Source organism: Phoenix dactylifera, chromosome 8 (genome assembly GCF_051530095.1).
Source record: "Phoenix dactylifera cultivar Ajwa chromosome 8, Ajwa_hap1_PhDact_Kaust_v1.1, whole genome shotgun sequence".
Classification (NCBI taxonomy): domain Eukaryota; kingdom Viridiplantae; phylum Streptophyta; class Magnoliopsida; order Arecales; family Arecaceae; genus Phoenix; species Phoenix dactylifera.
The window spans coordinates 9,914,429-9,938,798 of NC_143197.1; the positions used below are offsets into that span (position 1 = coordinate 9,914,429).

Consider the following 24,370-nt stretch of genomic DNA (forward strand, 5'->3'; position numbering starts at 1 on the left):
TTCAAACTAACAAGAAGTTTCTTGGTTTGGCGATCAGGAGTTCTTGCAGCCCAATTCGGTGCACACTGAATGATTGGCAAGAGTTTTAACTGTTCTTGCATGGCTTAATATATGAGCTCCTGTGTTCCAATTAGTCATTGTGAATACATATGTTTTGTGTTAGCTTCTTTAGATGATATCATACAAAAGTAATAGGAAAGCACATTTTTTGGAGCAATATCCAGGATTTGAACCAATAGGAGAGCACATTAAGATGTTAATACTTGAAAAATTTATCAAAAGCAATGAAAGTTGACATGGTAAGAACTAGCCACGTGAAATTTCATTGACAACTACTTTAGTTTTCATTGAAAAGAATACAAACATAAAATTTAACATGAAGAGGGCATCTACTGTGAAACAATCTTCGCTACTGACTGTGCTGAAATGGGAGGCAAGTTCGAAGAACAGAAATTCTGCCATGATTCTGCATCCGATGTTTCATCACCCACTTTCAATTCATTTTGTCTTGCGAACCCACTATGAATTGAAGTTATGATGCTTCGAGCTGCTTCACGTGCCTCTGGCAGTCTGTCATTCAGCAATTCAGCTGACATTTGAAGAAGAGCTGCTAGCCCGAAAGCCTTCATAACTTCAATGCCCTGAAACAAATTGTATTGCCCCTTAAAAACATTAGGTCCATTGAGAATCTTTTTTTTTATTCTAAATAGAAAAGATTCAAAATCTGCCTGCACCTTGTATTTATGAGAATCCTATGGACAAACTCTTCTATTCTAGATTTTATACCACAACCATGGATTTTTTTTTTCTTTTTAAGCTTGAGCTTAAAAAATAAACAAGCAGTGGAGATGCAGCATTTCATACTCACCATCTTGGAGACGCATTTCGATATGGCAACAGCAGCCTTGGCCCTCACCCTAAGGTTAGAATGATTAACGTAAGATTGGAGCTTCTTGAGTAATGGAAGAGGAGGCACAGAAACAGCCATTTTCTCCAGTGACTTCTCAGCTTCTTCGCATACAAAACGCTTGTCTTGAGATGCTTTCAGCAGAAGCTGCAGCAACTGCAAGCGAATATGCAGAGGTCATCAGGCTTTAAAATTCCTAAGCCACTTTTGGAAAACTACAGGCCATATCAAGCGAAGCCACTGCCACTTCTGGGCACCATATTAAGTAATTTAGGAAATCAAAGAGCAAAAGTTGGAATTCCAGATCATGTTTAATTAGACATTTCTTCGACAAGATAGACACAAAGGACTATTAAACTAGATGCAAGTGAACCATTCCACATCCCTCATCTGATACAGAAATTCTTGCAAAGGTGTTAAGAGAAAATACCAGCTGATCAAAAGCAGACTCCTCGGAGGTAGATAGCAAAATATTCCCAAAGGAATGAAAGATATCGGTACAAGCCATGATCGATGTCTTGCACAATGCACTTCTTGGATTTTTCATTGCTTTCACAATTACCAGCATCACATTTCCCCTAATCATCATAAGATTAAATGGAATAACATCATTAGCTCAAATATGCTCCATCTTCCCTTATTTCTTGCGACAAATTTTTTTAGTCAACATAAAGCAAAAATTTTCTTTTTCGTCAATGCCACCAGGAAAATAGCAAAGACTTCACTATTAAGAATTCTCGGAGACCAGCATATAGCAATTATATCTCAAAGTCTTGAAATTTAAAAAAAATGAGACTAAGTTTATTTATCTGTCAATACTTTCTAGGATAAACGTAGGTGGTCATAAATTGTTCTTAGTAATCCAAGTCTCCAACTGATACTATTCATACTCGCCCTTTATGTTGTGAAAGTCATAAGCCACTTAGTAACAGGATCAAAACTAGACTACATGATAGAAACTGTTAACCATGAATTCTTTGTTTTTCTTGAGTTAGAAAAAAAACGCCAACCTCATAATATTTATTCATTAAGATCAAATATAACCCTATTTCTATGACAAAAATATGCTAAGGTCAGGCATAATTTTTAACAGAAGATTGCAAAAATATAAAAGAAACAATAGATGTAAATCAATTTAGGATAAATTTTTCCCTCCTCCAAAATAGTTGGAACACCATCTATGTCCCCTCAGACATGAAGCAAGATTTTTTTTCAGGTCCCTTCTAATGAGCAGTAGCACTAGTTTTTAGAGCTGTGAAAGAAGAGATTTAAACTTACAGGATCGGAAGAAGATAAGAATAGTGATGAAGTGCGAGCCGGCGAACATCATTCAAAGCTGCACACACTTTTAGCCAGTCTCTTGATTCCAGTTCCTCCAACAAACTCTGATTAATCCAGCCACAAAGTTAAGATGTAAACGGCACAGAAATATCCAAAAGAAAAAGGTGGCGTGCCAACGTTTTGCTCGACAAGAATTATCCCAAAAGAAAAAAAAACAGTCACCTAAAAATCGGCATCCAAAATTAATGGTTCCTCGCCTCAAATCAAACGTACAGCAAACAAGTTTTGCATACTTTTTTTAAAAAGAAAAAAAGAGAATCTTGTTCCATCTGCCTATTTGAGATTGCCACTTATGGAAGCTATGATCAAAAGAAAGGGCTTTTAAAGAAAAGGAAGGAAGAAAGAAGGAATCAACCGCGGAAAAAATCGTCTAAAACTAAGAACTGACAAATCCTACAAAAGAAGCCTTAAAAGAGGAAATCGCATAAACGATGCAAACAAAGCCCATGCAAACTCGATCTCTCTCCTAGAAAAGAAAAAACCATTTTGATTGAGATTGAATCTATATATCAATTAGATAATTAGTTTACCGCGATCTTGGTTTCGGGGTCAGGCAGGGCCTTGAGGTCTTCTGAAGCGGTGTACTCCAAGCACTGCTCCACAACCTTCGGCGGAGGTGCCGCGTTCTCATCATTCATGACTGAACCTCGAGGAACCTCGGCAGGAGCAGAGATCTTTGCCGCAGGAGCAGCGACCTTCGTGATCTTTTTGGGCCTCTCGATGGTGGCTGGGAGAGCGTTGTCGAGGGATCTAAGAGCCATCTTCCTTCCTTCTTGGGCTTCCTTTGATTCCGCTGATAGAAGATGGAAGACGAGTTCTCTGGGTTTATGGAAGGTGGGTTGGGTGGGGGATTTGAAATTTGAAGGAGTGGGGGGATCCACTTTTGGAAGCCATTCAACGGCTACCTTCTTCACCATTCTGGAATTCGACCGTTAAATTTTGAAAAGTCTTGATTGCCCCCGTTTGTCCTATAGAGTTACGGATGCATCCCAGATCTTGGGGAAATGTATCCCAAACTTTGTATTCATGGTCATTGGTAGCGATTCGTAGCAACTAGCAAGGCTAACTCTGCAAGACTGCAACTTCTCAGAAGTACTGCTGCCGATCCCAGCTCAATTGCCCAGCGAGCTCTGTCATGGCAGTCAGAAATTGGTGCAACAAGGGGTTTAGTTGGGTGCCATGGAAGAAAGAATGATTGATTTCTTTTTACAGCATCAACCATTGGATCACATCTTGCACAGCTCTCAAAGCACTTAAATTTTTTTTCAATATGCCTGTATAGGTCTTGAAGCAGATGTTGCGCAATCTAATGAGGTGAATCATTTTTTCGCATGAAAAATATAGCTCGAACCCTAAAAGCATTGGGCTAATTCTATGGTGGCATGTCAGAGCAGGGAATGAAGTAACCCGAAAGCAATATTATTTTTTCGGATTACGAGGAACATCTTTCTACCACACCATCCTTGAGAGGGACTCCAATCAAAATTATGATCTCTTGCCTGAATGACAAGAGATGATCCCATCCGAACTGAAGTTTGGTAGTAGCAAAGTTTATTTTTCATATTTCCATAGAAAACTCCTCCTAATCACTGTTCAATTTACCTGTCTTATGTGAAAGTTTGAAGATTTACTCCGGCCAAAATTGCTGGTTTGGCAACTCCATCCAATGTGGCAGTGAATTTCATGAGTTGCATCAATCCCTTCTTGCCACATGGCAAAGAGAATTGCTGTTATATGCATAACAGAGCTCAATAGCATTGCTCATCTTAAATCTTAGGCAGTTAAAGGTGAAGCGAATGGTTGCTATTACTGTCACATAATAATATGCGATATAATAATGTTCATGACTCAGCGTTTAGCTGTCATATATTGGCATTTAAAGGAGAAGGCTCAAGATCATTATTGGCCTATAAAACATTATAACAACTGTTTTTTAGAACTATCATGTTAATTTTGCTCAAAAAAGAAAAGAAAAATAATGCTGAAATAATTTTTTAAAATGTTTCCCTTTTCCTAATTATTCTGAGATATCGTCAGGCATCCTTCTTGTTTCTTCATGTTAGCAGCGACCATGTCTTCGATCATATCAAGGCATTTTTTTTGCATTAGAATTATTTAACTTCAAATTTTGCTCTTAAGAAACCAATTCCTACGAAGTGTCAACTGTGAATTGCAAAATCCCAAAAACAAAGTGCGCGACGAAACCATCAAACATCTCACCTAGCAGCCAACACCTCGGCATGTCAATGCTATTTAGCTCCACTAGACAGGGCTAAAGTTTAGCAATTCAAGATGTCTGGTACAGTATATCTCTGTTTATCTACTAGGAATTTAGTAATGGTTAAAAATTTGATGTGGGATGCTTGTATATCGAAGCCATCTCTTTAATTTCCTCAACAGAATCAACATAATTTCCAGAAACCAGAAAGCAACTGGTCATATTTTATAATCCAGTGCGTAAGCTTCATACATGGCATGGCAAAGTTCAGCATGAGCAAGCTGCAAATATTCAAACATGGCACTCTTGATATAAATTTCACACTAATGAACAGAAGGCAACAAGGTGATACTCAGAGTCATAAATTCAACCACAAAAACTTCGGGGTAAAAAAACATAAAACCAGAGGGTGTACAAGTTCATCGAGGATGATAAAATGTGGGGAGGGGAAAACTTGGAAATCTTTTGAGCTGGCTACCTTCTGCACTAGGACCTGGTGATATTAGATCTTCTGATTGGCTTTCTTCTGCAAGTGCTTGAGCAATTTCATTGCTTTAATCAACCTGGAGTCACCACCACCAGCTCTCGCATTCAAAAAGGCTACACGCCAGCAAGACAGAAAAGTCGAGTATCCAGGAGAAGCACGTAATCACTAAACCTGTTACAACACTTCCAGAATCAATAAATCTGGATATGTAGACCTCAAGAAACATGCTGATACAGACAAGAAAATAATGGTACAATTAATCTGGATCATTATGAGAAACCTCAGCACCCTAAATTGTTTGTTGTGAATCATGACATCTAAAGAGATAATATGACATCATTATTAAATTATTATCTTCTACTATTATATTGGGAGCTCTGAGAGTGAGCCTCCACACCCCCCTCCCCAAGTTCCACTCCTTTGACTCAAACCATCATGCATATTGCACATGCAAGATAGTACTTATGATTTAATGCATGCAAGAAACATCCACATTTGTTTAGAAAAGATCCTTACTGGATTCATCTAAATTAAATATAATGCACTTATCTGCGCTTGAGCTAATTGAATGTACCAGCAAGAATAAAGTTTATCTAATTCTGAACTGATAAAAATGATTGAGTTGAATTACACAAACAGCATTTCCTTCTTTTGGTTGTCAAAAGTTCTATTTTAAGTTACAACTACATATAGACTGAAATTAGTGCCAAAATAGCATTTGAAATTGATAAGCTAAAATGTTAAAAGAATTTTTTGAGATCTTATATTACATTAAATGAAACTTATTATTTTTGGCTACTCCTCTAGACCAAGTCCAAAGATTAAATAAATAAAGTAAAATGATTTACAGTTCAGTTGGTCTAGTCTTCTTAGGATGCATGAAGCATTTTGAAACAGAATGTCCTTTTGGTGTAAATGAAACCCTGTAGTTATAATGGTTCATGACTATGACAGTGATGCTGCCATTCTGATAGAGCGCTGCCTTTCTGATAGAGCAACATCAGAAACCTTTGATAGGATAATTTCCAACAAGTTCAATATTAATATGAAGTTTCTAAATGATGTATTAACTTTGCTAGAAATGAATTCTTTGAAGACAACTTCTGAAAAAAGAATTTTATGAAGCCAACCCTTGAGTGCCAATGTTTTGGTCCACAGCTAACAACCCTGAAACAAAATGCGGGAACAGTTATATTCACGTTTGAAATAGAATGCTAATATCAGCAATCAGTATGAATTGATTTGTATAATGGTTATAACACAATGACATTATAACCGATTGCACAATTTTCGAAAAATTGAGCATACAACTCAATTGATAACAAGGTCTGTGCAACGAAGTAGCAAATTGTCCTGAATTTTCAGAAACAAGGCCAAGTGCACAAGCAAGGAAGCAGTCAGATATATTCAGGTCTATAAATTGAATCTTCTTTCAGCTACGCTTTTGCTTGGTGAACCAAAAACTCAGTGTTACCTTCTGAATGAGGTCTGCATAACAATATCATAGAAAATTGCAAAGATTTTTCCTCAAAGATTTAAAATGATAAAATCCCAGGGGAGTACAAAAGGTTGCAATTTGCAATTGACAGGAATTCCAAATATATCAGAAGAAAGAAACCTCATCCTAAAAGGAAAATTTAGTAGAACTGGAAAATATTAACATTTGCATGACGAAGGAGCCTGAAGTTGAAATGCAAAAACGAAAATGCCAACCTCACCTCTGGCCTGTACCTTCCTTCACTTTCCAATTCCAAGTTCTTTTGAAATGTCTCGGGTAAGGCTGAACTGCAAAGTATTATTCCATGGGAACAGAGTACGAGTAACTGGAAGTTTCCTTCGAAGATCCTACATTAGAGATTTGATCAAGTCAATTGCAGCAGGCAAAAAAAAAAGACATTAACAATTTAATGATAGAAAGAAATGAATGATAGAATTGGTCTGAAGAATGACCAGCTTTCATTTTCTTAATAGCATCTCATGATGGAAATTTTAAAAGAGAAGGAACATTTAAAAAAAGAAGAAGACGAAGAAGAAGAGAGTAGTTAAGGATCTTTCCCTTATCCCACAAAACATAATTGCTACATGTAATACAAAGCACAAAGGGAATAATTTCAGCTGTTTTCATAGTTCAATGGATGGGAAAATATTTCTGCTAACAATCACAAGCTTTATGTTGCCATATGATATATTTGGACAAGTTTATAGAAACGGCAGATATCATTCGGCTGCTCCATCCAACATTAAGAGTTTTCTTGGGGAAAAACACTTTACCTAATCATCCTCCCCTCCTCATGCAGGCATTTCCATGTGAAAACTGTTGAATATCTGTCCTCAGTAAAGTACTATGTATTACCATAAGGGGACCTAAACTCTATCAGTTTTGATTTTGCCAAAGCATGGGACAGGTTGATTGAGGTATTTAACATTCTTATTTAACGATAATGAATTATACTTCCTCAAAGTCTAATCTTACCTTGAAAGTTGTGTCGGGCAAATTTAGATACGATGCCTGCATAGACAATAGAAAGAAGATACTCTGTTGCTAAATATTTTAAATATAAATGATTCATTAAAACCACAAAGAGAGACTGAAACCTCAAGAGAAGCCATATACTCAGACTCATGATGGCGAATCATGCTGGTTACCGAAACAGCACAATCTTCAGGGGACTGAAAAAAGGGCAGTGTCTTAGTGGCAGTAATGATATCCATGCTGCTTATTAAGAGAAATCAGATACAGTTTAATAGCATCTGATAGACCTTCAAGCACAAATAAATTGATCTAAGCATATAACATGCCATTGGACCACTACGGAATATAATGTAACAGGGTCCGAATACTGTAACATTTAACAAGCCAAGGACAAACCTAAATGAAAGTTGCTTTGGACTCATGTTGAAGAAAAGATGGGTGTCATGCTAAATGAAAACCATGGCTGAATAGGTGAAAGGAATGTGAAAAAATTGCCTATAAAGTTGAGTCTAAAGAATGGAACTACTAGCAATGTTGAATCCACAAAACCAACCTCATATTAAATGGCTTTAGGCTTTTCTTATTTATGATGATAAAGCTTAAAACTTAGATTTTTATACTTTTTTTATTGAGCATATATCTAGCATGGCAGATACAGGTGACAGAGAATAAATTGCATAAGCTGAAATATGACTGCTACATGACCTGCATGATGGTTGAGTCCTTGCATTCATTGTTTGCATCCAGCTGAACATTTCCTTCTTCAAAATAGTGGGCACCAACCTGCATATGCTTAGGCATTAGTTTGTGCAAGATATGCAACATTACAAGAAATTCTTTGCTTTCACATAAAGTACCTGCATCTTTCCATTTATTTCCACAACTTGCAATTCATCCTTGAACTCCAATTTCCAAATTGAGCGCCAACTCCCATTGCTGCATAATACAATGCAGTGATATTTAGGTTCCCCATAAGAGCCACAAGAACCAACAAATATGTCTCAATCAGTTAAGCTATATCTACCATTCTGCATAACTACAAAGCGATACAGAAATTTACATACATGGGTTGCTTACACAATAAGTGAATGCAAGGGTACCTGTTTATGAATGTACGTTGAATACTAGCTAGTTGTCAATTACTAATAAAATCCTATATGCAAATGATAGTCACTGTCAAGAGTAGATTTAGAGTTCAGAAAAATAGAAAATAGAAAAACCTTTGCCACGTAGAGAAACAAATATAAGTTCAAAATAAATAAAATATGTGAAATAATTTATTTATACTGCAAAAGAGTTGATCCAATGGATCTGTCAAATCTTCTCCCAAAATTGCCATTAGCTGAGAAAAAGCTTATGAAAAAATAATTATTCTCCTGACATATCAGTGTAAATTCTAGCAAAAATCATGCAGAGATGCTTGACTACCTCATACATAATTATCTTTAATCAATCTTATTTCCTTCCAACTTTACCACACTAATATCATTTCAATAATTGATAAATTTCAAGCATGTATTAACACATGCCTTTGTTTATGTATATGTATAAACAAAATACATGCTAAGCTAGAAAGCTACGTTTCAGATATATACACATATATATACATGTGTGTGTATGAATATGATTATGTATACGCATGTGTATGTATATATGTATATATATGTAGAGAGCAAGAGAGAGAAATCGTTGATAAGTCATTTATCAAAATTATTGGAATATAAGTATCAGTTAATTTGTCCACAAGGTCTGGGCATTCGTGAAAACATGGAGAATAATTATTGACATATAATTTAATAATAATCCAACCAATCGAACAATTATGGACAGGCGAAGAACAGATCAAGAAAAATCAGGAAAACATTTCAACTATGATCAGAATGATGTATACTTGCGAATTGAAGCAAATTTTTGGTGCAAGCAGCAAGGTCAAATAAAAGACTTGACATAAAAGTAGGATTTCTTGTATTAAAGAATCAAGATCTGTTTATCATGGTTAACCTTATGAGCATGTCTAGCATGAATTTCTGCTTGATAATTTGTACTGTCCTCAATCAGTAAGCATGGTACATGCTACTAAAAAAAAAAAAAAAGAAATTGGCTATTGTGAAACCTATAGGCAAGAATACCTACACTTTCCAAACAGAGAAATAATGGAAATAAAGTCATTACTAACTTAAAACACACCAGAAATTTTGTGGGCTGTGTCTAGCGGCAGAAATCACTACTGCAAACTCAAAATCAGCTCCTGGTCCTTCCACATCTTTCCCACGAGTACAATAAACTGCACATGTTCCTTTTGGATAAGCTTCACCAACATATTTGCAAAGTTCAGCATCCAGAGCACACCTGTATTATTATCAAGATGACATACACAAATAAAACATGAGTAAATCAGTAAACACTTATTTATTATTTAGTAGCAACAAAAATTTTAGGCTTAACCAAGAAGATGATTATTCATATCCCTTTTTTGTCGGACACTATAATATCAAACATGTCCACCACATAAGTCAAGGTGAGGGTTCCAATAATCATGTAAAAACAATAAAACAAACACAGATATAATGAGAAGTTTTTAATATGCTGATAAAATTAATAGTCAAGTTGTTAAGTCATCCATTTCAAATACATGCCTCCACGAATGCTCTTCACTATGTAACCACTTCATTGCTCGAATAGAACATTTTAGTTCTTGGAAGTTTGGACTGCTGACATTTTTGGAAAAGACAAAACACAACAGGGCATTATTCCTTGGTAGTCTGAAAAAGTACCCATTTAGATCAGCCAGAACTGCAAGCACTGGGCATTGCATTTTCGAGTTTCATGTCAATGGATACTTTTGAGCAGGGTTGGCGGAACCGTTTCGAACCGGACCGTTCCGATCGTACCGAGCCGTCCTGGCGGCAGATCGGGACGGTTCCGACAACGAAAACGAAATCCGTTGCCGGAGAGGGAGGAGAAGGAAAGAGATGAAGAGAGAGAGAGAGCGGAGGAGGGAGGGAGAGGGAGGGAGGCCGGCGGAGGCCGGCGCCCGGGCAGGAGGCGGAGGCCGAGTCCCCTGTTTCGTTTGAAACAGGGGTCTGGCCGCTAAAAAATTTTGCAATTTTTAAGTGAAGTCCGAAACAGGGGACTCAGTTGTGGCCTCCGTCTCCTGCTCGGGCGCCGGCTTCCGACGGCCCTCCACCGGTCTCTGTCGGCCTCCCTCTCTCTCTCCCCCTTCTCTCTTTCTCTCTTTTCCTCTCTGTCGTTCGCCCTCTCCCCTGCCTCCTCTACTGTATCGGTACAGGCCTAGCACGGCACGGCGCGGGCCGCCGGGCAATCGGTTCGGTACTCGGTACTGGCACAACAGACCATGCTTTTGAGCCTGTGATGACACTTCAATTCTCCACTACTTCAAGTGTTAATGAATTTTGCTGAAAATGTCTAGACCTCTAGATGCTTTAAGTACAATTTCATATTTCTTTAAATTTCTTCTACAGTTCTACTACTAATATTAGTCTTCTCTTATTTTATTCCAATAGCTATTAAATTACATTCTAATTGGTTCAGAATAACTTTGGATCAGTTATACGAGGGTGGAAAAAAGTACAAAACAAGAAACAGAAAAAGTTTCTAAAGTTTTATCATGAAACCAATCATGCAAAACAGATGCAAGTAATAACCCAAGGAAACCATTGAGAAAATTTAGTAGCTTTTAATTTCATTAATTTTTCAGTATTTCAACATGTTTCCTATAGTTTCCCTTATAGGAGTTCTTCTAAGTGCTACTTCACTGTTTCCCTGTTTTGGAAACTGTACTGAATCTGCTTCTCAAATGGATTTATGAGGAAAACTAAGTCGCAAGGGTAAAGTGTTATTATCCTTAAAGGATTTTCTTCAATTTATTCTTTATTTTTCTAACTGCCTAATTAGCAGGCAGTCTAGCTGCCAAAAGCTGTTTAGACGCTGAAGAATCAAGGGCATTTGACGACCATTTAATCATTTTGATGAACTCCATGGACTCCTTTTCCATGCCCAGCTGCAAATGCACATGACAAGGTATGATGCACGTGGCTACTTCTAGACATGGTTAAACTTCAGCCATGAGTGAAAAATTAGCTAACACTAATAATTTAAATCTGTATATATATATATATATATATCAAATATACATGATAAGCTCATGGAAGGTCCAATACAACCATATCACATATAAGCACTTTTTATTGATGAAAATAATAAAGAGAACCCATAACTGCTAATAAACAAATAATTGATATTCATCCAGGTCATAAGGATGTAAATAAAGATCTAACAAACTCAATAATGTAGATCTGAAGATCATATTGCAACTATTGCATATACCATACCGAAATTCTTCAATATATGGAGATGGGAGCTCTTCATCAGTGGCAGGTCTCAAATTGGTACAGACCTGAAGGGATTTGAATCACTGAAGTCAATGAATAATAAAAAGATTCAGAAGTTATTGAAATCCAAGATAGCAATAGAAATTTCTTTAGTAATGTAATCAAGATATGAATGAAGATGAAAAATAGTAAGGTTGTATTAGCTTCCTGTAAGAGAACAACCACACAAAATTAAACAATAATACATCAAAAAAGACACTATAGTATAGCCTATCTATTATTGAAAGGTCAAAAATAAAACATGAAATTTCAAGGCGTCTCCATCAAATGAATGTTATCTTATAGAACATATTGTTTTTTTTTTTGGTAACTGGTCATTGTTCTTCACAGAGGTCTCTCTAGCTAATCTTTAACATAAAAGATCATATATTTCTGACTGCTGATCTCATAAGTTAACAAGACTAGTTAAGTTCACAATTTTTCTCTGCCACTGCATCTATTAAGCATTTTACAGAAAAATAAAAAACAAATGGCACGTTCAAAATTGGTACAGTACAGAAAAAGTAAGAAACTATCAAACTGTCCCCTGCCTCTCACCCACCAAAAGGAGTGCAAAAAACCTTTCCCCTTTTTTCCCGATCTAGATTCTTTTCAAGTTAGGGAAACCTTGCAGACTTGCTTCCCAGTTGTGTAAGCTTTAAACTCTATAACCAAGAAGGTGTTTTCTCCCTCCCTGCCTACTGGTCTCTTTAGTTACAAGGAAGGCTGCTCTATTGGCCGGGTATGTGTTAGTGAGGAGTCTAGCAATAATTCAAAGGATTAATATCAAGCAGACAGCTAATTGTTAGGCTTTCTCGCACTAGATGAATCACACCTTGATCCTTAAGGCTGATCCCATATAGCTGGAACAAAACTTGTTGATCTAAGATAAAGGTGCAAGAATGTGAACTGGGCAATATCTGAATCACATTTTAAGATATAAGACATTTGAACACAAATCAAATAGAATTTCTGGCACAAATCCAAAACTCTAGGTAGCTTTGTTGATAACCCACCCTTCTGCCCACATCTATACCTTTAAATAACTCTACATACTCTGAATTTTTAGAACCATCAATTGAAGGATAAGCTCAACATTCGTGGTTCTCCATTCTAAAATATGACAAATTCCACCTATTTGTTTCAATAGATTCTTGAGAAAAGAAATGCAAACACATAGAACAAGAGCATATTCAACCTTTAAAGAAATGATTGGAAAATGAAACATAATGTAACAACTTTGTAGAAGATTTGCTGACATGGGAACTTATGTTCAATATATAAAATATGGACTGGAATGTGCAGTTTCAGAATTTCTAGGAAGATTTTTAACAGCACAATTTCACCTAGCAGTTGACCATAGAACTGGAATGTTATGTAAGAAACCTAAAATATATAATTGACATTGATATGACATTAATCTTACAGGTAATGTCCATTGCTCAAATTTTCCAAGCCATTGTGTTGTATCATTTAAAATATTCAATCAAAGGCCAGCTAACAACATATGTGAAGTAAAACATATCAATCTCCAGGCTTCCCACAAAAATCACCTAATTCCAAGTTGCTAGAGAATACACATGTTGTTTATTTTCTGTCTTTTATGCTGATTATTTTCTGCCACTTCAACTGCAACTCAATGAAAATATATATTTTTCTTAATCCTTTCAACATGTTTTGCTAATACTTCACAAATCATGTGTAAATAATTTACTTAATATACACAAGTTTCCTATATAATGCTGAAAGATGTCACTTGATCAAATTCATTTCTTCTCTTAATTTTGTTCGCCAACATTTTTCAATTCAGAAAACTCATTACGAGTTCAGAGGTTCATCTCTTCTCTTGCCAAGTCACAATTGCACTTCAGAGTTATGTACTGCACGTTTCATAATCTAACAATCACCATAACTTCTGGTTGTTCAATCCAGGTAAGAACTTTAAATGCACCAGTTAATAAAAATAGGAAACTAAATTGTTATTTAGCATGTCTCTCTGTAAATTATTGAAATACTGTCATATATGAAGCTTTTGATTTGGACTTCCCATACATATCTTAAAAGCATGTACTGAAAGAATCCATATCGAATACAAAAATCACCCTGCAATTCATTAGTTGTCTGCCACGAAATTGATGGATTAACAATTCTAGAACTTGATAGATGAGTAGTAGCAACTCTTGGAGCTAGCAAGAGGATCAGTCAACTTAGAAAAGAATTGTTGTTAGAATAAGTGGCTCATATTAAGTGGTATTCTTATTTGAGTGGTACACTGGTATTCTAACGGAGCGGAGCGAAGCGATGGAATATATTTATCTTTGGGATAATTATGTAATATTTTATTTTACCAGGGATGCTGATAGGGATTGGGACTCTAGGGTTAGGGTTTAGCTATAAATATCTTGTAACCCTTGTTATTTTGTGACAGAAGTGAAAGTTACGGCCGTTTCGCTCCCGTGGACGTAGGCACATTGCCGAACCACGTAAATCTCTGTGTTCAATTTCTTCTTCCTCTTCCTCTTCCGAATTCTGTGCATTGTTCTGTTCGCCGTTTGGATCCTGTATTTTCCACAACAATTGGTATCAGAGCCTCAGGTGATATTTCCTGCGGCCGTGGGCGGTGTTCTTCCCGTGGGGAGATTAGAGGCGTCTTCTCCCAAGCCGAGAAAACGCAAAGAAATTTTCCTCCCGTGGGTGGTCTTTTCCGTGCCAGGTTGGTTTCACAGGAGGGGTTGCTTCTTGAAGGCAGCGAAGAAGAGGTCCTTTCGTAGGAGGCTTCACGTAGGGGAAGGGGCTCTGGTGTTTTCTCTTCCCAAGTGCTTCACGTGGAGGGAATTTTTTGTTTTGGGGTTTGTGTGTTCTCTTCCCAAAACGAGAAGAAGAACAGAGGAAGGAGCGTGAGGGAAGGAACGACGGCCGTGGGTGCTGTTTCTCTTCTCACAGAGATTTTTGGGCGTTGTCTTCGTCCAAACCAAAATCCCCATCACCGGCGGCTTCCAAGGCAAGAAGAGGAGAGGAGATCCCCCCGGCCGGCCGGACGCGAGAGAGAAGGAGAGGCCGCACGTTCCGCCGCAACGCCTCCCGTGCTCCCCTGATTTTCTCACCGGCTTCCGCGTGAAAAAAAAAACTCCCTGTTGCAGTCCACGAGCGAGGAAGAAAAGCCCCCGTGCACCCGTGTCTGCCAGCGTCCTCCCGTTGCACCACTGCCCGCGCCGCCGTGCACCCGCACCCGTGCTCGTGACTGCGCCGCCTCCGCCGCGCACGTTTACATCCGGAAGAGAAGGAGTCTTTCCCGTGCGCACGTTCTGACCTAGGAGAAGAGGGGCGTTTCTGGTATTTTTTATTTTCATCAGATCCTATTTTCTCTAATTTATTTTGCAAAAAGGTAAGATTGTAGGGATGTCTTCTGCAAAGTTCGATGTGATAAAGTTCGATGGAACTGGGAATTTCGGGCTATGGCAGAGGAGGGTGAAGGATCTGTTAGTATCACAGGGTATGGTGAAGGCCTTGTATGGAAAGAAACCAGATAATATGGGTAATGCAGAGTGGAAGGAATTGGAGGCTAAGGCTGTTTCAAATATACGACTTTGTCTGGCTGATGACGTGATGTATCATGTCATGGACGAGGAATCACCGGCAGCAATTTGGTCAAAATTGGAGAGTCGGTACATGTCCAAGTCGTTGACGAACAAGCTCTATCTTAAGCAGAAACTGTACAGTCTTAAGATGACAGAGGGTGCTGATTTAAGCCAACATATCAACATGTTCAATCAGATTATCAGTGATCTGCAGCGAGTTGATGTGAAGTTCGAAGACGAAGACAAAGCGTTGATGTTATTGCATTCTTTACCCGCTTCTCCTGCGTACGAAAATTTGGTTACAACTCTGACGTGGGGAAAGAAGACCCTAGAGTTAGAGGACGTCATTGGAGCCTTGTTAGGTTTTCATCAGAGGAAGAAAGCCAGTGCTGAGAGTTCTCAAGGAGAAGGCTTAGTGGTGAAGGGTAACTAGGAGCGTGGAAGAAGCAACACAAGGAATGGATCAAATCGCAGTAAATCTCGGTCTAAATCCAGAAAAAAGAAGAGCATAACGTGCTACAAGTGTGGAAAACAAGGTCACATAAAGCGGAATTGTCCTGAGAAAAAGAAGGATAAAGATGATGACAGATCTGAAGGGTCCAAGTCTGCAAATATAGTGAAAGAAGACACAGAGAGCAGTGATGGTGATATACTTTCAGTTTCGTCCAGTTCAGATCATCTCGCGGATTCTTGGATTCTAGATTCAGCATGTTCCTATCACATGACGCCCAATAAAGATTGGTTTGATACCTACAAGTTAGTTAATTCTGGTTCTGTTTTGATGGGTAATAATGCATCTTGCAAAGTCATTTAAATAGGAAATATCAGAATTACTATGTTTGATGGTGTGGTTAGAACGTTGTGTGATGTTAGACATGTTCCAGATTTGAGGAAGAATCTAATTTCATTGGGTACCTTAGACTCTAACGGATTTTGTTACAAGTCTCAAGGTGGAGTAATGAAGGTTAGTAGAGGTGCTATGACAGTGATGAAGGGGCAGAAAGTAGCAGGGAACATCTACAGGTTGATAGGGACTACTGTTGTAGGTGGAGTTGCTGCTGCAGAATCTGAGTCTGATAATACAGTCTTGTGGCATATGCGTTTGGGTCATATGAGTGAACGTGGTATGCTGGAACTGCATAAAAGAAATTTCCTGAAGGGTGTTAAAACTTGCAAACTGGATTTCTGCAAGTATTGTGTTCTTGGAAAACAGAACAAGGTTCAATTCAGGACTGCCACGCACAAGACAGAGGGTATTCTTGACTATATTCATACAGATGTTTGGGGACCAGTCAGAGTAGCATCACGGGGTGGACATACATATTTCGTAACTTTTATTGATGATTTCTCGAGAAAGGTCTGGGTGTACTTCATGCAGCACAAGTCAGAAACGTTTGCCAAGTTCAAGTTGTGGAAAGCTGAAGTAGAGAATCAGACAGGGAGAAAGATCAAATGCCTCAGGTCAGACAATGGGACTGAGTACACAGATTCAAAGTTCATTGAGTTTTGTGAGCAGCATGGGATTAAGAGACACTTCACAGTACGCAAGACACCTCAGCAGAACGGTGTGGCGGAAAGGACGAACATGACTATAGCTGAAAGAGCACGATGTCTCAGGTTAAATGCAGGGCTTGCAAAGAACTTCTGGGCAGAGGCAGTGAATATGGCATGCTTCTTGATTAACAGGTCACCTAGGGCAGCACTAGATGGTAAGGTTGCAGAGGAGGTATGGACAGGTAATGAGGTAGACTACTCAAGTTTGAGAGTATTTGGATGTCCTGCCTATGTGCATATTCCTAGTGAGGAGAGGTCAAAGCTAGACCCGAAGTCTAGACAGTGTATCTTTCTGGAGTATCAGAAAGGGGTGAAAGGGTACAAGCTTTGGGATTCGAAGGCAAACAAGGTGATGATCAGCAGAGATGTGGTTTTTGATGAGAAAGCCATATTGAAAAGTACTCAAGAAGAAGAGAAGCAGATGCCAGAAAGTTGCAGCAGCAATAAGCAGGTGGTGCAGGTGGAGTTAGAGAGTTCTGTCAAGGAGAATAATGTTCAGGATACAGAGACTTCTACCTCAGCCGATCAAGAGCAACATAATATAACCACAGACAGACCCAAGCGTACTATCAAGCCACCAACTAGGTATGGTTTTGAAGATTTGGTTTCCTATGCATTAATCACTAGCAGTGGAGATCCTACTACTTTTCAGGAGGCAGTACACAGCCAGGAGAAGAGTAAATGGATGGGTGCTATGATGGAGGAGATGGAATCTTTGAATAAAAATCAGACATGGAAGTTGGTGGAGCTTCCAAAGGGGAAGAGAGCGATAGGATGCAAGTGGGTGTTCAAGAAAAAGGAAGCAGTATCAGAAAAAGAAGGGGAAAAGTTCAAGGCACGTCTGGTAGCAAAGGGATACTCATAGAGAGCTGGGATTGATTATGATGAGATTTTCTCCCCAGTGGTCAGACACACTTCCATCAGGGTAGTGTTGGCATTGGTAGCACATTACAATATAGAGTTAGAGCAGATGGATGTAAAGACAGCTTTTCTTCATGGTGAGTTGGAGGAGCAGGTTTACATGCAGCAGCCAGAAGGGTTTTCAGAACCTGGACAGGAGCACTTAGTCTGTAAATTGAGGAAGTCACTTTATGGGCTAAAGCAGTCTCCGAGGCAGTGGTACAAGCGTTTTGACTCCTACATGATTCGGATTGGCTACAGAAGATGTGAGTATGACTGTTGTGTTTATCTGAGGAGCCTTGATGATGGTTCTTTTATTTTTCTGTTACTGTATGTGGATGATATGCTGATTGCTGCGAAGAGTATAAATGAAGTCAACAAGTTGAAGATTTTGTTGAGTAGAGAGTTTGATATGAAGGATTTGTGCGCGGCCAAGAAGATTCTTGGGATGGAGATTCGCAGGGACAAAGATTCCAGAAAATTGTGGTTATCTCAGGGTAGTTATATACAAAAGGTGTTGGAGAGATTCAGCATGGGTAATGCGAAGCCAGTGAGCACACCTTTAGCGAATCATTTCAGATTGTCTACCTCACAGTGCCCAAAGACAGAAAAAGAAATTGAAGACATGTCAAAGGTTCCATATGCTAGTGCAGTGGGGTGTCTGATGTATGCTATGGTTTGTACTAGGCCGGATTTGGCGCATGCAGTTAGTGCAGTGAGCAAGTTTATGGCGAATCCAGGGAGACAGCATTGGGATGCAGTCAAGTGGATTTTCAGATACTTGAGGAGTACTACAGACCATGGTATCATGTTTGTCAGACAGCAAGATGATCCTTCAGTCGTGGGGTATGTTGATGCAGATTATGCAGGGGACTTAGATGACAGGAGGTCGACTACAGGCTATGTATTTACTCTTGCACGAGGGCCTATCAGTTGGAGGTCCATAGTACAGTCTCTAGTTGCACTATCTACGACTGAGTCAGAGTATATGGCAGTGGCTGAGGCTGCCAAGGAAGCATTGTGGTTAACGGGATTAGTCAAGGAGCTGGGTGTTCAGCAAGGTAGAGTTCAGTTGCATTGTGACAGTCAGAGTGCGATCTATTTGGCGAAGAACCAGGTGTATCATGCGAGAACCAAGCACATAGATGTGAGGTATCACAAGATCAGGGAGTTGGTTTCTTCCGGTGATATATCGCTTGAGAAAGTTCACACTTCTGAAAATGCAGCAGACATGTTGACAAAACCCGTTACTGCAGACAAGTTCAAGCATTGCTTGGACTTGGTTAACATCTCTAGGTGCTAGAGAGGATGTGTTCCAACCTATCAGCGTCAGGTGGTGTCCCAGGTTATTTTTCTCCTAAGGGGTGAATATTCGCCAAGGTGGAGATTGTTAGAATAAGTGGCTCATATTAAGTGGTATTCTTATTTGAGTGGTATACTGGTATTCTAACGGAGCGGAGCGAAGCGACGGGATATATTTATCTTTGGGATAATTATGTAATATTTTATTTTACCAGGGATGCTGATAGGGATTGGGACTCTAGGGTTAGGGTTTAGCTATAAATATCTTGTAACCCTTGTTATTCTGTGACAGAAGTGAAAGTTACGGCCGTTTCGCTCCCGTGGACGTAGGCACATTGCCGAACCACGTAAATCTCTGTGTTCAATTTCTTCTTCCTCTTCCTCTTCCGAATTCTGTGCATTGTTCTGTTCGCCCTTTGGATCCTGTATTTTCCGCAACAATTGTTTTGTGTCTTCTTTTGTGTGTGCTCATGGCAGAAGGAAAGTAAGGTCTGGAGTTATGCTTACCAGTGATGCCTTAGTGCAGGTTCAATAAATCTTTCATTCATTTCAGGATTCTGTGAAACTGTCACAGAGAACATTAGTTTTGTGAATGTGCAAAAAAATATGCCAGAGTTCCCGTACGAACTTATAACTGTAGCTTCTAGTGTAGACCTTTCAAAAGTTTTTCTTTTAATATCAATACTGTTATTGCTCTGGTCCCATTATCCATGTTTCCTCCTTGTTATTATTTATTTGAACCAGAACCTGCCAATATGTTAACAAGAAGCTATATATTTCTTTTTAAATTGTTAGATAAGGTGTAATATCAGTTATAACCTGCCACCAAGTTCATTTAACATTCCTTAATTTGCATTTGTAATCCTGTTTCTACAGCTAAACATCAAGTAATGAGAATTATGATTTCATCTTCCCTTGGCATAAGCCTATCTTTTCAAGCTGAATTAAGCATAAGTTCTGATTGTAAATGTATTTCCTTTTTGGAAAACCAAGACATTCCATTAGCAGCGAAAAGAAAATAATTGCTGGGCCAAGGATGAAGAGATTACTTGTTTGACATGATCCACTGTAGCTACTTGAGCAGTCCTGGGATCAAAGTAATTGTGTTCATCAAGTTCCCCATATGTTGTAATGATTACCTAAAAGCATGTATCAAAATTTAGAGAAATTATAAACACATGTACGCTTAATAAAACGCTTAGCAGTCGGCACACATGGATAACATTAGTGAAATTGTTGGGCTGTCGTGGAAACACATGTCATTGTTTGTCAAGTTCTTCATAAGTCGCAGCGATTATCTAAAAGCATATATTAGAATATGAGAGTATTAGAACCCGTGTGTGCTAAAGACATAAACACGCGTGGATAGCTATGATGAAGTAACCTCAGAACTTATGCTATAATGCTCATAATATTATAATGACCATTATAATGGTTTATATGATAATAATGGACATATAATGGCTATAAATATTGGCAGCTACAGATGTGTCATGATTGTTGCAGTGTTGGCATCATAACAGCTATTATTGACATGGTCATTGTTTCAAGGAATTAATATTATTTTTGTATATTAGTATACTCTTGCGTAACTACAATATGACAATATAGAATGGTCCAAATTTAACTTAAAACATTCCCAATAAGATTAGTTCATTGTTATAAGCTATCATAGATGAGAGTCTTGGAAACATTTTTGTCAAACTAATGGTCCATTATGTCATTATAATGGCCCATGATGGTTTCATGAAATGACATCGATATAGCCATATTATTAGAACTGTGATAAGATCTCAAGGTCACTTGCAAATCAAATGGTGCATGAGGAGTGGAGCCTCTAATAATGGAATAGACATAATTAAGTATAATACCATAATAGTGGTTGTTTCGAGCATCTTCAGAACATGTTCAGTCATGGATCCAAGCTATCACAGAAACTTCAGTTAAATTAAATATTCAGTATTTTATTATTTATTCAAGCCATTTTAGGATCACTCAAGCTTTCTTTGAGTGGAAATATCCAAAAGACTCCTACTTGAATTATTAATATTATTGGTTAGGTTTCAAGTGTCTTTTAATGTCTTTTTACAAGCGATCTTCTTATTTCTAGAATTATCATCTTCCTCTTACCTTGTTGCCAAGGTATTAGAATTTTCACTGCTCTGTTATAGACAGATAATCAGACACCACCCCCCCCCCCCCTCCAAGAAGAAAAAAAAAAAAAACCATTGATTTCTATAGAAGAAATGGAAGTCATTAGTTGCCTGCTCAACAGGATTTAATCTGCAACAAAACAAAGGCTGTTCTAACACCTGATCTTAGCCAGTATAATAGGAAACAGATCTCAATAGCATCACCATGGTGTTATTTTATAAAATAATTGTTCAAAGATGTTACAGAATTATCTTTTGTACTGATCTCTCTGTATAGTCGACCCTCAATAGTTGGGCAAAGACTAGATGATTATGATTATGAACTAATATCTCCATATAAAGTATAGATACAAAAACAATATTTTATAACATAAACAATGAAAACCACAAATAACAGCACTGTTTAAAAGCTTGTTATAAATATTTATAGGAATAGCAGTTTCCTAGAATGTTTATAGCCAATTATTAGTTTCCTACAATAACTACTATAACATTAAACAATTAGCCGTTTATTGAAAACATGCATGTCAATCATGTCTGAACCTGACCCGCAATCAAGACTTGAATCAAAAATGAGTAAAATCTAATGTTTTTTTAAGCAACATCTTGAAATGAAAAGTGCGTTGCAACTTGCAGCATTATGAAGTCCTTCACCTACAGTAACAATGAACTTGTTTTCTATCATAATGACAAGGAAGTATTCCTTTCAATCCCACGGGACTAACCTATAACTCAGAAGCAATGATCAATTTATTTTACCCACGGTCTCAATGGCAGTTTTTTTTTTTCCAAATTTCAGCTAAACTACGAAAAAATATTATAAATGCTGAAATCAATTGGAATTCGATGAAATTTGAGCATAATAACCTCCAAATAAGTTGCACTGACGACTACATTATGATCAATTCATTAGAAAGAAAAGGGAAAATATGGATTTTATTTCAAATAAACTTCAAGACATAAGGCATTTGAAAGAAAGAAACCAATGGATTCCAACGGTGACTCACGTCGCCGCTCCTGTCGGGCAACTCAAGAACAATCAAATGGGCCTTGTTGTACACGGGAAACGCCTCCGTTGCCGCCATTTCGTAGATTTTATCGTCCCCAAGAACGGATCGGATATCTGGAGGATTTTAAAGGGATTTAGATCTCTACGATCAAGAAGAGGACGCGTAAAGAGGGAGAACGAGAGAGAAAGAGAGAGGAGGGCACCTTTGGCGACGTAGTGAATCTCGCCGGCAGGGGCGTTGGTGAGGAACCACTTGGCGATCTCCAGCTTCTCCTTCTCCGGGAGCTCCGCGGCTTCCTCGGGCTCATCCCCCCCGTCCGCCATTAGAGCAGCTTCAACTCTCCGAGCTTGGGTGGGATACGAGAGCCACAGAGGGGGGAAGAGAGAGAGGATCCAAGCGGATGAAGCCCAAGATACCCCTATATATAAATTTTTTAATCCTTTAGACTCAGGAAAGGGACCACGCAAGATTTCCGTCTGATGTGATCATGCCTGATCTCGACCGTTCGATCAATGAGGCACATGTGTCCGTAGCTTTTCTCCCTTTATTGGGTTTCGCATCGGTGTGGGCTCCGGAGTCACGCCCTTTGCATCCGTTACTTATATATCCGTAGCGTTTTATCGGAGAAACTTACTTCTAATATAAACCCTCTTTAGGGGGTTCCGTGCAATAGTGTCGTTTCTAAGCTTAAAGTGATCTCCTCCAAGGGAAGATTTCTTTTATTTTTAGGCCTTGTTTGGGGGAGCTTTTGGAGGGCCAAAAAGCACTTTCTGGCTCTCCAAAAGTACTTTTAGATAAAAAATGGTATTTGGCAAAATTTTCGAAAAGCTGTTTCAACTTTTGCGGGAAGCTGAAAACAGTTTTTGGGAAGAAGCTCCAATTTGGAGCTTTTCGAAAACGTTGTTTTCAGCTTTGTCGGGAAGCTGTTTTTTGGACTAAAATATCCTCATTTAAATCATACTTTTCTCCCAAAATCCTCATCCCGCTTCTTACTCTCTCACCCATCCTCGCCCTCCCCCTCTCTATCTTCTTCTTCCTCTCAACGCCGCCGTCTCTGTTCCTTCTTCTTCTTCTTTTTTTTTCTTTTTTTTTTTGTTTTGGGAGCTCGTGGCTGCCCATGGTGGTAGCCACCATGCCGGCTACCACCCATGGCCGGCGACCTCTCTATATTTCAATGAAATAAAATAATAAATAAATAAATAAATAAAATAAAAGGAAAAATAATGAGTGAGTGGCAAATAATTTGATCTAAATAAATAAATAAATAAATAATATTAGTAATTAGTTAACCAATTTTATCACCTAGTTAGAAAATTTGTTAGAGAGATAAATAGTCATTAGAAGGATGAAAAATTAATTTACACTAATAATTATAATATTTTATATATTTATTATTGTATTATACTATAATATAATATTATATTACATTATATCATAATACATTGATATGTTATGTTAAATAATTTAATATTATATTAAATTATTTTTCTATAATTCATAATGTTATAGTACTATATTATAATAATATTATATTATATTACATTAATATTATACTATATCATATATTTATGTATTAATACATATTATATTCTATTATGCTCTGTTGTATAATACTGGTAATGTCCTTTATGGTCATTTTGTCACACAAAAGTACTTTCTCAGTTTGTTTACCAAACATATGTTAAAGTGTCACAGCACTTTAGAAATGTAGTTACCAAACAGCAAACAGCTTTTTATAAACGCTCTGCTTCAGACAGCTCTACTTCCAACAGCTCTACTTCCAAAAACTGTACTACCAACAGCTCCCCAAACAGGGCCTAGGGAATTAGCCATGGCATGGATATGAAAAACAGAAGATTATTCATTAGTCCAAACTCATATCTGCCCTAACTCTAGAGCTATATTAACCGATTGGCTATATGATTTGCTTCTCATTTTGCATGTGCCTTCAAAATTTGTACATTTCTTTCTACGGACAACTACAGCTAAGATATATAGATGGTTATCATCAACTTTTGATTGAGTCATAAAATAGCCGTTGCCTAGTCACCTTACA

At 38.0% G+C, this 24,370-nt stretch overlaps 2 protein-coding genes across 5 annotated transcripts; both read right to left on the reverse strand.

Annotated features, from left to right (window-relative positions):
* Window positions 1-291: 291 nt before the first annotated feature.
* On the reverse strand, window positions 292-3,379 carry LOC103715289 (ARM repeat superfamily protein). The gene is made up of 5 exons (XM_008802869.5): window positions 2,779-3,379; window positions 2,186-2,292; window positions 1,338-1,485; window positions 869-1,063; window positions 292-641 (listed from the first exon to the last, which is right to left on the reverse strand). Exons 1-5 carry the CDS (start codon window positions 3,163-3,165, stop codon window positions 390-392), a joined length of 1,089 nt encoding a protein of 362 aa, XP_008801091.5. The 5' UTR covers window positions 3,166-3,379; the 3' UTR covers window positions 292-389.
* Window positions 3,380-4,754: 1,375 nt separating this feature from the next.
* CPA (Subunits of heterodimeric actin filament capping protein Capz superfamily) lies at window positions 4,755-22,718 on the reverse strand. Of its 4 annotated transcripts, XR_605366.6 has the most exons (12): window positions 22,517-22,717; window positions 22,312-22,427; window positions 20,201-20,290; window positions 11,779-11,843; window positions 9,614-9,775; window positions 8,284-8,362; window positions 8,132-8,209; window positions 7,549-7,623; window positions 7,427-7,462; window positions 6,672-6,798; window positions 6,084-6,120; window positions 4,755-5,124 (listed from the first exon to the last, which is right to left on the reverse strand). XR_605366.6 is itself a non-coding variant. In XM_008802868.6 (11 exons), the coding sequence occupies exons 1-10, from the start codon at window positions 22,635-22,637 to the stop codon at window positions 6,691-6,693; spliced, it is 930 nt and encodes a 309-aa protein (XP_008801090.3). In that variant the 5' UTR covers window positions 22,638-22,717; the 3' UTR covers window positions 4,755-5,124; window positions 6,667-6,690. The 4 variants fall into 4 exon arrangements, 3 of the variants coding, with proteins under 3 accessions (XP_008801090.3, XP_008801089.3, XP_088558855.2); XM_008802868.6 differs by lacking the exon at window positions 6,084-6,120 and having other exon boundaries at window positions 6,667-6,798; XM_008802867.6 differs by lacking the exon at window positions 6,084-6,120 and having other exon boundaries at window positions 22,517-22,716.
* Window positions 22,719-24,370: the final 1,652 nt, after the last annotated feature.